Here is a 16,227-nt window from a genome sequence, read left to right as displayed (position 1 = left end):
AATTAGTGATAGTACATCTTTTAGAAAATGATGTGTGTGTGTGTGTGTGTGTGTGTGTGTGTGTGTGTGTGTGTGGCTGGTCGGCTTGTCAAGGTCTTTCTTTTAGCTGTAACAAAATGAGGAACAGGACACCTAAGCAAGAATGAGTAAGATCAAGTACTCATGACAAAGAAAACCTGTCCCTTGATGAGCTCAGGAGGAGCAGCTGGGCTAAATCCCCTGCATGCAGTTAGAAGGTGAGCAGTGTGAAAGGAGCAGTGCTGGCACCTCCCAACCCTGCAGGAGTCCAGGAGCCAGAAGCTAACAGCCACGTCCTGACTACCCACTGGCTCCCCTTGGACACCCTTCTCTCAAATGGGAGCCTTACAGAATCTTGAGCTCATGGTGGCACATTCCTGTAATCTCAGAATTGGGGAGAGGGGGAGGCAAAGACAGAACTAATGCTGGAGCTTGCTGACTGGCCAGTCAGCATAGCTAAATCAGGAAGCTGTGTGTTCAGTGAGAGACTCTGCCTCAAAAACATAGTGACAATCTAGTGAGAAGACACCACTGGTGGCTTCTTCACTCCACATGCACACATGCACAGACACGTGTGCACGTACATACACTAGACATGCACAAAAAAACATGTAAGAAGAAAAGGGTTAGGGTTCTTCTCAACATCTGGAAAATTACTGAAGACATATTCAGGCACTTATAGATCAAGATCAAATTAGAATACGGACAAATATTAATATAAAATGGACTTTAGGCCTAAATGTTAATGTTTTAACTGTCTAAGATATTTAGAAAAATCTTCACTTTGATCAAGGAATAAAGTCCAAAGAATAAAATCATAAACTGATAACAAATATTTTAAACTTCAAAATTATAAATCAAAGACTACTCTAGAAAAGGCTAAAGATCTTTAAATACTTATATCCAAGAAATAACTTGAGTGCAGAAAATGTGAGGTTCTCTTTCAGTTCAATCAGAGAAAGAGAGAGAGAGAGAGAGATATCTAAAAATGGACACATGATCTGAAAAGCATTTGATGAAAGAAAATAACAAGTGACCAGCATGTACACTTAACTTTGTCACATACCTTTAGTGAGCAGTGAAGTCTAAACTGAAGCAGCACAGTGCTGGCACACAGCATCCAAAATAAAAATGCAAGCAAATTTTCGGAAAGACATGGGGTAAGCAAGCAGAACTCTTCCATGATGGCGGGAGGCACAAAGGTGACAAGCACTTTACAGGTGGGCAACTTCTTATCAAGTTAGCCATATGCCTAGTGAATTACCCAGCAACTCTTTCAAGTGCACAAGAGCAATGTCAGTGTATGGTCCCATAAAATCCATGTGTGCTTATAGATTTAATCACAGCAAACCCCACAAATAATAAAAATTAATAGGTCAAATCTAGGTGGCTAGCTATACAAGCTGTGTTATATTTATATAATAGAACACTATTCACAATCCAAAAGAATAAACTACTGGTGACATGAAGTTCAGGAACACTATGCAAAGCAAAGTAAGGAATATAAAGAAAGGAGTGCACACTGCCTGGTTGCAATTCTAGAAACAAGAAATGCAATCTTTAATGAGCAAAACCAGACAGAGCACTGATTTCTTGGGGGCAGAGCTAGGAAGCTCTAGCTGCCATTTGGCACAAGGACCTTCCGGGGATGGTAGAGATACCTCCCATGCTAATGGCAGTCATGGTTATATGAGCACGAAATATCCCAGAACTTGACAAAACGTACAAGAGTATGTCTTATCACACAGAATAGCATCTTAATAAAGCCTATTTAAGCAAACCTACAGACCACATATGGGCTTCTGTCCTGAGATTGCTCTGATCTAAAGCATAGGGACACGGTAAAATATCTGCATTTTCAAAAGATTCCAAGCCAAATGAATGTAGGAAACCCAACAAGCTCCATGCATCTTAAACTGCTCAAACACAAAATATACAATGTTGCTTCCTTGGGCTTTGGTTTTTGAATGATGCAACAGAGTAACAATGTTGTGTTATTTCTGAGTTCTATGTCAACATTTATAGAAAGTGTTTCAGTATCTCTGCATATAATGCACCTCCAGAGCTGAGTCTAATATGATCTTCCCTGAGCTAAAGGACACATCTTTATGGAGCAAAAATGTTGCTTCAGGGGACTGGAAAGATGTCTCCAGGGCAAGTATCACATGCAAGCTTGAAGTTCTTGGTTTAGATCGTAGCATCCACATTTAAAGGGGGAAAGCATAGCATGTGCCTATAACCCCAGTGCTGTGCGAAGACAGAAAGCAATGCCAGGAAGACAGGCTTGGTGGCTGTCATGGTCAGTGAGAGACCCTGCCTCAAATGAATAGTGCAGAGGATGACAGAGAGAGACAACTGATCTACTCAACTGACACTCAGACATTCACGTACATGCACAGAAACATGCACCCACATACTGACTGACGTTCATGCAAAGTATGAGCACTAAGGAGGGAGGGAGGGAGGGAGGGAGGGAAGAAGGAGCTGGGAGGGGGCATGAAGCTTCAGTGTGAGTCTCATATAGGCAGCTTCATGTAGACGCCTTAGACCTGCCATACACTAATCCATGGCTCCTGCCAGAACTAGACAAGACTCAAGGCCCAACCACAGAATCAGCGAGCATATTTTTCTAGCAGTGTCCTTTCAGTAGTAGTTACATTCCAGTCATGCTAAATCTGTTAGAAGAAAAAGTGAGGAAGAGCCTTGAACTCATTGGCACAGGAGACAGAACACCAACAGCTCAGGCTCTAAGATCAGTAATTAATAAATGGGACCTCATGAAACTGAAAAGCTTCTGTAAGGCGAAGGACACTGTCAACAGAACCAACAACAGCCTACAGACTGGGAAAAGATCTCCACCAACCCTACATCTGACAGAGGGCTGATTTCCAAAATATATAAAGAACTTAAGAAATTAAACACCACCAAACCAAATAATCCAATTTAAAAATGGAGTACAGAACTAAACAGAGAATTCTCAACAAAGAAATATCAAATGGCTGAGAATCACTTAAAAAAATGTTCAATGTCCTTAATCATCAGACAAATGCAAATCAAAATGACACTGAGATTCCATCTTACACTCATCAGAATGGCTAAGATCAAAAACTCAAGTGACAGCATATGTGGGCAAGGATGTGGAGAAAGGGGAACACTCCTCCACTGCTAGTGGGAGTGCAAACTTGTACAACCACTTCGGAAATCAATCTGGTGCTTTCTCAGAAAATTAGGAATAGTGCTACCTTAAGACCAGCGATACCACTCCTGGGCATATACATGAAAGATGCTCCACCACACAACAAGGACGTTTTCTCAACTACGTTCATAGCAGCTTTATTTGTAATAGCCAGAATCTGGAAACAACCTAGATGTTCCTCAACCGAAGAATGGATAAAGAAACTGTGGTAGCTGGGCGGTAGTGGCACACGCCTTTAATCCCAGTACTCGGGAGGCAGAGGCTGGCGGATTGATATGAGTTCGAGGCCAGCCTGGTCTACAAAATTAGTCCAGGACAGCCAAGGCTACACAGAGAAACCCTGTCTGGAAAAACAAAAACAGAAAGAAAGAAAGAAAGAAAGAAAGAAAGAAAGAAAGAAAGAAAGAAAGAAAGAAAGAAAGACACTGTGGTACATTTACATTATGGAATATGACTCAGCTATTAAAACCAAGAAAATCTTATAATTTGCAGCCAAATGGATGGAACTAGAAAAGATCATCCCGCGTGAGGTAACCCAGACCCAGAAAGACACGCATGGTAAATACTCACTCATAAGCGGATATTAGTCACACAATACAGGATAAACATACCACAATACAAGGAGGACCCTAGGGAGAATGATGAATTCTCATTCAGAAGGACAAATGGAATAGACCCTGGAAGCAGTTGAAGAGAAAGAACAGGAGAGGAGCCTACCATAGAGGTCCTCTGAAAGACTCCATTTAGCATGGGATCCAAGCAGATGCTGAGACTCACAGCCAAACTTTGGGTGGAGCTCAGAGAGTGTTATGGAAGAGTCGAGGGATAGAAGGACCTGGAGGGGACAGGAGCTCCACAAGGAGAGCAACAGAGGCAAGAAATCTGGGCCCAGGATGGCCTGCAGAAACTGATGCAACCAAGGACCACACATGGAGAGGACCTAGACCCTCTGCTCAGATGTAGTCCACAGGCAGCACAGTCTCCTTATGGGTCCCATTATATGCGGAGTAGGGATGACTTCCATCATGGACTCTGGTGCCCACTCACTGATCACTACCCCCTGGAAGAAGAGGACATAGGCAGTCTAGATGAGATTTGATAGGCAAGGTCAGATGTTAGGGGAGGAGGGCTCCTCCCTTTTCTGAGGACTAGGGGAGGGAGGGAGTGGGTACAAGGAAGGGAAGGTAGGACTGGGAGGTGATGAGGGAGGAGGTTATAATCGGGATGTAAAGTGAACAAATTAAAAAATAATAATAAATGAAAATAAAACAAAAACAAACAGAAGAATGGCTAAGAAACTGGGTGTGGTGGCACATGCCTGTAATCCCAGCACTCAGTGGGCAATGGTGCACACACCTATAATCCCAGCACTCAGAGAGCCAGAAGGTCAGCACAACTTCAGGACCAGCCTGAGCTACTGCATGAGACTGTCCCAGAACAGTAGATCAACAAAACAAACAAGAAACAAGCAAGGCCCCATTATGTTCAGGGGTAACCTCCATACACACCGGAGACCTATAGATAAAAAGTAAAACAATGAAGCTAATAAAAAAATTCTATAAAAGTATTTTTAATTTGCATATTAGGAAAGATTCCCTACTATCCACAAAGACAAAACTTTGATGGATTTAAGATTAAAATGAAGGATTTTTGTACCATCATGAAGATGAAGAGATGATTGATATATTTAGAATTATGATACAGAATACACACACACACAAAAACAAGGGTATCAACAAGAAATACAAGTAAAACAGCAAAGATGAACCCAACTTGCTAGCCAAAGATATGTAGAAATGATCAACCTCCTAGTAAAATAAAACCACCTCAACATCCTATTTAACAGCTGTCAAAATAGCAAAATGGGGCTGGAGCGATGGCTCAGTGGTTAAGAGCACTGACTGCTATTCTAGAGGGCCCGACCAGTTCCCAGCACCCACATGGCAGCTTATAATTGTCTACTGCTCCAGTCCCAGGGGACATGATGCCCTCTTCTGGTCTCCACCGGTGCCAGACACATGCACAGTGCCCAGACATACAGGTAGGCAAAACTCTTATGCATAAAATAATGAAAAATTAATTTTAAAAATACAAAATGCAGGATATTTTAAAATAGCATACTCTGGAAAACCTCTGAAATAAGAGGTGGCTACACATTGTTGGTGAGGGTGAAGATTGGCTTTGCAATTTTCTGAACAGTGTGGCTGGACTTAGTCACTATCTCCAGAGAAGTTTTTCTTCAGGCCCTCCTGATGCACAGGAAGGTCTATATGACAGGGTCACTTGGGCCCAAGAGTTAGAGTCAAACTGGGGACCCAACTTTTGAGGAATTCTTAATTAGTGCTTTGTACAGAAATGAAATAACTGCAGCTAGGAGCAACCATGAGGCATGCAAGTTGGCACAATGACGGGCAGGGAAGATACAGTGACTGGAGGAGGAGAACACCACCCTCCAGTGAGAGAAGCCCTCTAAATAGAGCGAAGTTTGCTAGGTACACGCATATGCAGTCAAAATCCTTGTTGGTGCCAAGATGACTGAGCATTCTATAAATACACGAGAAACATGGCATCTACTTGTTACAAACTCACAGGTGAATCTACTTACTAGTTTGAGAGCGGAAACACAGAATAGGACTTGGTTCCAGCTAACTAGAAACACAAACATGGCAAAGTCAGCTCATGTCCCTTTGTGCTCACCTTTGCCACCTGTATGCTCCTGCTCCACCCCTCCTTCCTCGCCTTCCCTCCCTTTCTCCTTCCTCTCTCTCTTACAGGGTCTCACTTTGTATCCCAAGCCAACTGTCAAATTCACTATCCTCCTGTCTCAGCTGCTGAATGACAGCATTACAGGCAAACCCACCGCACCTGTTATTGTTTTCTCTCTGAAAAAGGCTTGTGATGATGCCCGTGTCTACTACCTCACTGTCTTACATGTTACTCATATGAAATGATTTTCCTTTTTTCCTACGTCCTTTGTTCATTCACATAAAAAAAGAACAACCCTCAAGGGGTTACAGAGGTTCTATTTAGAAAAGTGAGCTAGCAACAGTGTTCTGTCCTGGCTAAGTGCTGGGTACTGGAGAACCATCTTGGAGCATATAGCAATGGGTAGGAGGGATTAGTATAAGATAGTCCTGGGCCACATACAGATGTGTTCAGTGACAAGTTTCACCTCCAATGGTGATCCCATAGGACTGTACTGTCCAGTGACACAACAGAGGGCTTACTGTGATGGTCCCATAATAAAACCACCCATGACACATTTCTAATAAGGTGCTTACTCAGTGCTGAGGACGAAAGGAGAAAGCGTTAGACGTGGTGATTGTCCCAGTCCATTCTTGCATTCCTCAGAGGGCAAGGTTGACTTAAGCCTGGGTTCCACACTAGCTCCACGAAGGGTTTTACTCATGCAATGCACACGTCACTGACTGTCTGGCACTACACTGAAAAGTACACGCTCAAATCCCTCTGTGGTGTCCATCCAGGCAGTTTCTCAAAAATTGGTTCTGGATAAGACAGCCCTTCACATTCTGAGTCAGACTCTTGGGGTGAACTGTGGGTCAGTAGTCGAGTGGCTGTTCAACTCACGCTCAATCCCACAAACTTTTAAAAAGTATACATTTTAATTAGGATGATTAATTTTTTTTTATTATTTTGGGGTTTGTTGTTGTCGTTGTTGTCTAGACAGAGTTTCTCTGTGTAGCCCTGACTATATCCCGGAACTCTCTTTTTTTTAGATCAGGCTGGCTTCAAACTCAGAGATCTGCCTTACTCTGCCTCCCAAGTGCTGGGATTATAAGCGAACACCACCACACCTGACTAGAAGTTTTAAACTAGCAAGCTCTGGTTTACTCTGAACACTATCTACTTAACAACAACAACCCCTACATGCTGTGTTCAAACAATTCAAGGGTTATTGAACAGGGATTTCAAATTTTTGTTAGTGATTATGAACAGTAACGGAAATATATGAAGGAGTACCCATTTTATTTTTCTTTAGAGCTAGTATTTCAAATACTTACAATGTGGGCTGGGAAGAGGGTTAATTCAGTAATGTGCTTGTCTGTAACAACCTGAGTTGGAATTCCCAACACCTACATAAAAGTCAGAGTGTCTACAGACTCAACACCAGAGAAGCAGGGACAGGAAGGTCCCCAGGGCTCGCATGCCAGCCAACCCACTCAACTGGTGAGCCCCAGATTCAATGAGAGACTTGTCATGACAATAAGGTAGGGGGACTGGAGATGCGGCTGAGGTTAAGAATATTTGCTGATCAAGCAGCTATAATCCTAGCTGCTTAGAAAGCTGAAGCAGGGAGATCACAAGTTCAAGGCCATCCAAGACAACTAAATGGGCCACTGTATTTAATTTAAAAAACTTTAAACATGGTAGGCATGTAACAGTAGCAGAGTACTTAGAGAAGGTGCACAAGACCCAGGCTTAATCTCCAATACCATAATAAACACATACATAAATAAACCTTATGATAGTATCAGTAACCCACTTCCAGTTTAAGAATAGCATAATTTACCTCTATTAACCTTAAAACTCAGACAGAGATGCTCACTCCACACGGGGAATCTTTATGTAGTAAACCCGATGCCCCAGGACTGCTGCCTTTGGGGCTGGAGAGGCGGCTCGGTGGTTAAGAGTGCGCACTGTTCTTGCAGGGGATCCATGTACAGTCCAGGCCCCACAGCAGGGGCTCACAACTGCCTGTAACTACCACTCCACAGGATCCAACCCCTCTGGCCTCAACGGGCACCTGTATACACATGTACAAACCTATACACAGACACACATAATTTAAAATAGAACAATTCTTTTTTTTTTTTTTTTTTAGAATGCTTCCTTTAAAAATTTAATATTCAAAACCCTGTCCATACAAAGGAAAGATTATTCCCTCTGGTGGTGTGTACACAAAGATCAGATTTACCTATCATAAATCTTCATTCCTCCTCAGAGACCACTGCGGTACCAGAGTTATTTGCTATGTGCTAACTGGGCCACTCCTCTGTGGACAACAGTACAGTTCAAATACAAAATCTTCACTACAGTGCACTCAAGCTTTTACATATAATACACACAATTTATCTTTATATCAGTTTACCTAGTAGTGTGTATAATATCTAACTTTTCAAAGGGTGGTTTTGAAAGTAATTTTATCATATACCCCAATGAGGGTGTTTCCCTAATTTAAACTTTTTAAATTTTCTTTCCACAAGGCACTTTTATTTCAGTTTGCATCTCTACGAGAAGTGAACATCAGATCAACAGTGAAGCTGCAAAGCATATGAAACGATTTCAACCTTAAGTGTCATCTGTGTTCACGACACCCTCCAGCCTCTCACTGCACTTTAGCACACGGATGCAGACCCTCCAGCATCCGCCTGGTTTTCTTCTCCTCACTTAAGAGCAGCTAGCAGCATAATACCACATGATAGTTCATCTGTGTTTACATCTGACTCTAATCACATGCTTAGAAGTGACTTAGAAAGGAGAAAGAAAAAAGGCAAAAAAAAAAAAAAAAAAAAAATCACTGTGAGAAGTATTTTAAAAATATTCCCAATATAACTTTCTCATATTACAAAGCCACTAAAGGCACAAAATATAGAGGTATATAAAGGCTAGACAAAGAAAAAGAACAGCAATAACAATTATTCCTCATGCTGTTTTTAAACCAGGGTTATCTGACAAGTGACTAATGCTCAATCTGTAAGATACTTCTATGTGTGGTTTCATGTTAGAATTTCATAGAACTGTGGTAATTTCCTTCATTCATAAAAAAAAATTAATTAATTATACTCATTCATGAAAATCTCAGGAAGTAGGATAGTACCAAATTAAAGAGAGATCTGTCAGAAGTGAGAAGCTGTGCTATGGACAGTCCACGAGAAGTTCACACAGCACAGCCTTATGTGACAAGTCGGGCAAATTCTATTTAGTTCAAGACAAACAGTGCAGCTACTGCAGTATGGTAGATCAGTGCATTTCTAGAACTACCATTAACATACACAGGGAAAGAAATGCTTTGAACTTTTGACTGAATGCAAGGCTTAAGGTGGATAGTTATCTCAACATAACTATATGAACACAAAGCAAAAACATAACTAAATCTTTTAAGTTCCATGTAATCATTTATAAGCTGAAGTCATCATTTCAGTGTACATGGTTTGCTTAATGAAATAATTATTTGAATAGAACCAATCAATTAATAAATTAGTAAAGCTTCAAAAAACCTTATATTTCTTAACTTACAACTGATACACTTAAAGTTAATATGTTTCCAGATTCTTCACTAAAGGTGTGTATGGGATGAGAGGGAGCCACCACTCATAAAAGATAAAATCAAAACCTACAGCCAAACCACAGAAGACTAGCATCTACTTTAGTCTCCTAACCCATCTAATAGTCTTATGTTTACATGAACTATGGGAAAATTACTGCCCAGTGTTATCAATCATTTAATTGAAATTTTTTACCATTCCTAACCATGGACATCCTTAACATGTGAAAACGTGTTTTTCAAGACACCTACTACGAACGACAACAAAGGGTTAACGCGTATACTGGTGAGTGTGCAAAAATAAACACACACAGTCACTGCAGTCCCCATCTAAACCCAAGCTTTTTATAATATAATTGCTTTAATGTGATACTAAAGAGTACCAAGATTTTAAAGCTTAAATGTGTAAGTACATTCACGTGAATACACTTCTACCTCTTTCTAATGCCAGTAAACTACAAGACACTTAGGCTCAGTTTAAAGACTCAAAGGACACATTCCCATCAGCACAGAAACCCACAAGCCTCTGCTGCTGCACCAACAGTCGTTTTTGTTAGCATCCTCTACTGGTGGTTTCCAAAGACAGCAAGAAGAAATGGTGCTAATGATAGAAAGGCATGTGCCTGCTATTCCATCTAAGGTGAATTAGTCAGCATGCAGTCATGGGTAGCTGGAGCTCATTTGTCAAGAATAAAAAGGGGGAGGGAAACGGAAACATCTTATAGAATAGAACTTTGGAAAAAAGAAAATGTTTAAATACAACAAAGCATTCAATTATACACAGTGAAGCTCAGTTTCAACAATTCCCACGCCATTCCTTTAGATAGCTAGCACCATTACCATTAACGCCCCCCAGCCCCCCACAAGGCTCGATGACTTAGGTAAGCCTGCTCAACTGCTTCCCCCTTGTTAAGTCACAGTTTTCTATGTTGTCATCAGTGTCCTAGCCTGCAGACATATTCTAGAAAGGAAATAAACATATTTTACTGATGGCTTAGCCGTAAAATCTGCTGCATACCTTATTTCAAAATGTATACAAATATAATTTATACATAAATAATATAAAATATTTCTATTACTAACTTCCACTGTAGTACCACTACTTATTCATTTAAATGGATTTTAAGAGTTAATATCTTTCCAGACAATTCTTTCCCAAAGCATCTGCAACTTAAAAACGACTACGTTGCTAAGAAATATCAACCAGCAACCATCCCCAGGTTTCACAACACAATGCACATAACTTCATTTTTTTTTTTAATTTACAAAAATAACAGGCTAAATCAAACAGCATGGCTGCAACGGTCATCGATGGATGAAAGCATTTGAGAACAAAAAGAAATACGAAGACAGAGCCAAAAGTGATGAAAATGGAAGATACCTGTGGTAGCACAGCGCTATCTCACACACCTTTTGTTTTCTCGGAGTAATGCATACTGCAGTCAAGACATTTCGGGTCCAAGAGCCCCAAATCTGTTTTTCTAATATTAAACACAAAGGAAAAACACTGACAGCAAGCGTGGTAAATAAATCCCTCCCCTGAGAAGGAAGGCGGCTAACAGGAGGGGGCTGACATACATGCAGGAGAAAAACTAAACACCATCTTTTTTCTACCTGCACAAGTTGCCATTTGCTGCAGCGATCAAGAATCTCTTTTTCCTGTTGATTTCAAGCCCCTTTCGGGAGAGCTTTCCCCTCTTAAGTCATCTGTTGCTATGCCTTCTGTGTGTGATATTAATATCACAGGATCTCTAGGAGAAAAATCCATTCTTTCCTGTTCAGGTAAACATGTTTACAGCAGCTGCACAGACGCTGGGTGGTTCAGATTCACATGTCACACACATGTCGTCAGCAACAAGAAAGCCCCTTTTTCTGGCGATCAACGCTTTAAACAAGGTAAAGGCAACGAACAGCCCTTCCCTAAGCAACTCACCTTTCATAAAGCCACATCAGCAACAGCGGCAACAGCTCGATGTAGAACAGACACTATTTGACGCTAGAAGCAGGAAATTACAATTGCGGTAGCCTGTGCTCAGGTCCTTGCCACAACCAGTCACCTCTCCACAATGACGCTACCCAACACACCTTTCCCTCCGAACGAACAGGCTTCTCTCAAATGCAACGTTTATCTGAACAACTGAAAATCATTCATGGCACCGGGGATTTTAACGTAGGCTCAGATATATCCAAAATGTGTTTACCACCGAGAAGAAACCTCTTTGAAACAGCCTAAAATCTTCGTATCTGCTTCTAGACAGGAAATCCCACATAAAATCTAAAATTGCCAGGAAAGGTTACAAAACCTGGCGTTTGGCATACCGGAGGGGAGGGAGCAACGCAGACCGGGCGGGGGTGGGGCGTGGGGGGCGCGCCAGGGTTGCCACTTAAACAGGATTTCCTAGTTCTACAGGCGCCACATATATGCCATCAGGGGCGCATTTATTCCCCCATCCTTAAAAAACTCGTCGTTCAACACCCGGCGGGAGCCCCACGGAACCACCGGGTGCGAAAGGCACGAGGAATTCCTTATATAGCCGCGGCCGCAGCAGCACAGGGCTGTGGCCGCCCATCACCACACACAGGTACCCGGGCGGGGGCATCCCCCGGCCGCCGGCGCCGCAGGGACTGTCCAGACAATGACCAGGAGCAGAAGGCTGTCCGCGCCTCAAGCCGAAAGCACACACTCGCCTAAGAGGGGCACCATCCAGCAACTCCCCGCGTCTCCCCACTCTGGGAGAGCCCAGGGTGCACCCACCGACAAAACTCGGGGTGTCGCGCTCTCTCCTAGTGCCTGTGGCTTTTCTCCTTTCTTAAACAAAACAAAACAAAACCCCCAACACCAACAAAAAACTCTGCAGGCAGGCCGAGGAGTCTGTTTCCCTGGCACATCCGCGCAAATCAATACCCCGCGCAGCTGCACCGCGAGCCGAGCCGCAGCCCGGTGCGTCCGTCGGGCCGCCCGCCCCCTCCCCCACCCGCCCCACTCGCGACTCCGAGCGCCAGCCTAGCTCCATTATCTGCCCTCTGCTCGCCCGTCGGGCCCAGGTAACAACTTCCCCAAACCCAAAGAGCCAAAGCTAGGCGCATGCACACAGCCCCGTGCCCGCGGGGACTCCCGCTGCCCTGGCGTCCCGACCTGTCTGTGCCGTTTCCCGGCCCGCAGGCGGCGATTCCACGCACACGCGCGCCCCGCCGCAGCAGCTAGGAGCCGCCAGACCCTGCTCGGGCCCCGACGGGCACCCCACGAGCGAGGTTCCAGCCCCCGAGCGCCCGGTTTACGGCAGTCCCGCGCGCCCCCATCCCCGCCCGCCCGCGAGCGCGCGGGGCGCAACTTTACCGCGGGCGCCCGACCCGGCGCGCGGCGCCCGCTCCCGCGCACACGCGCGCACGGCCGACACGCAGCCGACACGCAACCGGCCCGCGGCCGCCCGTCCTCTCCCGCCCGCCCGCCGCAAGTTTGTTCCCCGCCGCCGCGGCCTGCGCGGAGGGAGGATCGCGCGCGGGGAGGCGCCGAGGGGGCAGCAAGAGTGGAGAAAGTGCGGAAAGAAGCAACAGCCGCTCCACCCGCGGGCGGAAAAGTGGCCGGGCGCGGCGGCGGGATGCGGCGCAGCTAACGGTCCCCGGCGGCCGCCCGAGCCACTAGGCGCAGAGGCAGGTAAGACATAACGGTCCAGGACGGCGGCCGCGGCGGCGGCAGCGGGGCGCACTACTTTACTTTCCCACTCCACTCCGCCCGGCCCCGCCGCCGCCCCCGGCCCGCTCGGCCCCGCGCCCCTCGTCCGGCCGCCCGCTGCCCGCCGCCGCGCCGGGCCCCTCCGCCACTCACCGTTATTGCGCCGCGGGTTCGCCTGCTTTCTGCGCTTACACCTGGGGCCATCCGCCATGATCCTCTCGCTTGTGTCTAAATGCTCGAGTCACCTCCTCCCCCTCCTCCCTCCCTCCCTCCCTCCCCTTCCCCCCCCCCCACCCGCCGCCTCCACCCCTCCCCCTCCCCACCGCACCTGGTTTACGACACTCGAGGCTTTACGACATCACCTTCCTAACACCTAGCGGCGCTCGCTCTACGGCCGGAACCTTGTTGCTAGGGCCGGGGCGGTTTGCGGCAGCCTTGGACGCTGCGGAGTTTGAATCGGGGAGGCGAGGGAAAAGTTTTGCTCAGGTGTGGTGGGGTGACGGAGGAGGGTGCTGGGACCCCGGGGATGGGCACGGGAGGCCATGGCGTGGCTTCCTGGACCAGGTGGGGCTGGCGACGTGGGCCACACCCGCGCACATTCCCTGCGGACGGGTGCGCACTCCGCGGACCCGAGCGAGCGCACCAGCTGCCGGTGCGGCGGCCCGCGCGTGCGCACCGGGGACGTGGACAGCTGGGACGCGTCGCGAGCTACCTGGCCCGTCCTGCCTGCTCCCTCCCTTCCCACGGACGCGCGGGTTTCCCCAGCCTACGCGGACGGGAAGTGACTGCATTTGGGTTGAACTTCAGCTGGACGGAGAGAGGGGGGCGAGAAATTCCGCTCGCAGGAAAGCGGCATGAGTAATAACCCGCACGGTGCCAGGCTCACTTCCTCATCCGCGCCGAGCTCACCTGCTGTCACCTTGCCTACCCCGCCCTGCAGGATCCCGGGGTGGTCAGGCTCGTGGGCGTCATGACTTGCCCTCTGGGCATAAACAGCCCGGTCTGGTGGGGGTGGTAAGGGGGAGCATGCCTGGAAACCTGTAATCCGAAAAGTTGGGAGCAGGAGGCTGGCCTGGCCTACAGAGCGCGACCCTGTCTCAAAGTAATGACAGTTTTACACATATCTGAGCAGTTGTCACAGCTTAAGGCCCTCAGGGCCAAGAACAAGACTGACTAATGTGGGCTGAGGGTGATTTTTATCTTACATCCTTTCACTTTGTAGGAGACCCAAATTACCTTGATACCCATCTTCGGCAATTAGGATTTAAATGTACCTTTCTCCCCCTGCTTCCCATCCTCTTTTAAAGGAGGAGTTGTACGGAACAACTTTGTGAGGTTTCTAAGCCATTATTTCAGATACGTAGTTATTGTGTTAGTGGATATATGGGTAACAAACTGAAACATGTCTTGGAGTATAAGAAATAATACGGTAAATCAGCACAGTGTGGATAAAAGACAGCTGCTTGATACGTTTCTGCCTACAAATTTTGCCATACCCAAGGCAGGATTTTTTTTTTATTGTCAGACTGGACATAAGACAGACAGACAGACACACACACACAGCAATCTTTCTTTGAATATGGGAGGTGGGGATGGGAGGGTCGTAGGTACCAGGCCAACTCAATGCATAGTGAGACCCTGTCCAAACAAAACGACCACACAAACAGCTCCGACCCCCAAATGGTAAAAGAGTCATTAAACTGAAGTAAGTGTACAGCCAGAATCCAGTAAATTAAAAAATGCTGGCTATAGAGGAAAACCTTCCCACGTTCCTGTGTCCGGATAATGGGACTGTCCAGGTTGTTCGCACAGCACATCTGAAGTCATTGCAAAACTAGACTTTTTCTTGGTCCTTGGGCATACAGGTGGTGTATCTTCAGTCCCTCCTAACCGGAACACATTCGTGTCAGGATGGTAGCCTTGGATTAGTGGCCTTGAATCTGTGTGTCTCAGTCCTTGAACTCTGGAGCCCCAGACTTAGCATCCTGAGTAGCTGGAGTTACAAGAGTGAGCCACGCCCGGACCTCTGTTGTTTCTGAATCAGTTCATAAACTTGTCTTTTACCAGATATTGTCTAGTTTCCAGTTATCTTAAGATTGGGAGGTGTCACTGTCCAGTTCTCTTTCTAGCCTGTTTTCCTCAGCTCAACAGTCACAGACACAAAACAAACAGCACAGGAGATAGTTTGTTCCTCCTGAGGTTGCTGAATTAGTTGGGGGTGGGTGGGCTGCAATATTAATTACAGGGACAGTAAACCTTTCCTTGGGCTTGCTATTTCCTCAGCACATAGCAATGTGCCTAACCATTAGTAGATGTTTAATAAATATTTCTGAAAGAAGTTTTGTCTAAGTTTTGGGAACCTGTTCTTGCCAGTGAAGTGAGGATTGTGTGTCTTACGTGGTTTTAGGAACCGTTGAAGTGAGTGAAGCAGGGTGGCGGCCACGCATGTCCACTCTAGATGTTAATATTGTCATTTTCCTTCTCCCTAAATAAAGAATCAGGTTGTTTTAAAGTACGCCCAGTAATAGTGGTAAGCAAAATCTAACACAATGTCCTACTTTTAGAAAAGCCTCTGATAACTTACAAATTAAATATTTGACTTTTATTCTTATTTCCATAATGCTATTGAAGATACTTGAAATCTATGTTAGAAAGAGCAGGTAGAAGTAAGTCTCAGGCTGGGTGTGGTGGTGCATGCCTTTAATCCCAACTCTAGGCAAGCATATTACTGTGAGTTCTAGGCCTACCTGGTCTACAAAACAAATCCAGGACAGCCAGGGCTCTGTTACACAGAAAAATCCTGTCTCAAAAAAAAAAAAAAAAAAAAAAAAAAAAAAAAAAAAAAAGTCTCATTATATAAAGTACTGCTTTAAACTTTATTCTTGTGTGATAGTTATATTTTAATCAAAGAACTGGGGTGGGGGGAGAAATCTTTGAAACCAACTTATAAAGGTAACACCTAGCAAATTTTATTTATTTATTTTTAACACATTTTTATTGAAAGATAAAATAATTCATATTACATCTCATTTTCTATCCCATCCCATACATCCT

The 16,227-nt window shown here is 45.3% G+C and overlaps 1 protein-coding gene across 3 annotated transcripts in view; it reads right to left on the bottom strand.

Moving 5' to 3' along the window:
- Positions 1-13,423, bottom strand: part of Zeb1 (zinc finger E-box binding homeobox 1) — a 170,518-nt gene extending 157,095 nt beyond the window's left edge. The window contains exon 1 of one of the 3 annotated variants that reach the window (XM_051151173.1): positions 13,327-13,423. In XM_051151173.1, the coding sequence (XP_051007130.1) occupies positions 13,327-13,384 (58 nt within the window). In that variant the 5' untranslated portion in view covers positions 13,385-13,423. Of the gene's footprint in view, positions 1-11,433; positions 12,440-12,636; positions 12,772-13,326 lie in introns of those variants that run through there. The other 2 variants (XM_051151175.1, XM_051151174.1) reach the window with 2 other exon arrangements.
- Between the last annotated feature and the right edge of the window lie 2,804 nt (positions 13,424-16,227).

Source organism: Acomys russatus, chromosome 9, assembly GCF_903995435.1.
Source record: "Acomys russatus chromosome 9, mAcoRus1.1, whole genome shotgun sequence".
Lineage (NCBI taxonomy): Eukaryota > Metazoa > Chordata > Mammalia > Rodentia > Muridae > Acomys > Acomys russatus.
Note: the sequence above shows the minus strand (reverse complement) of the source record. Positions and strands in the feature narration are given on the sequence as shown.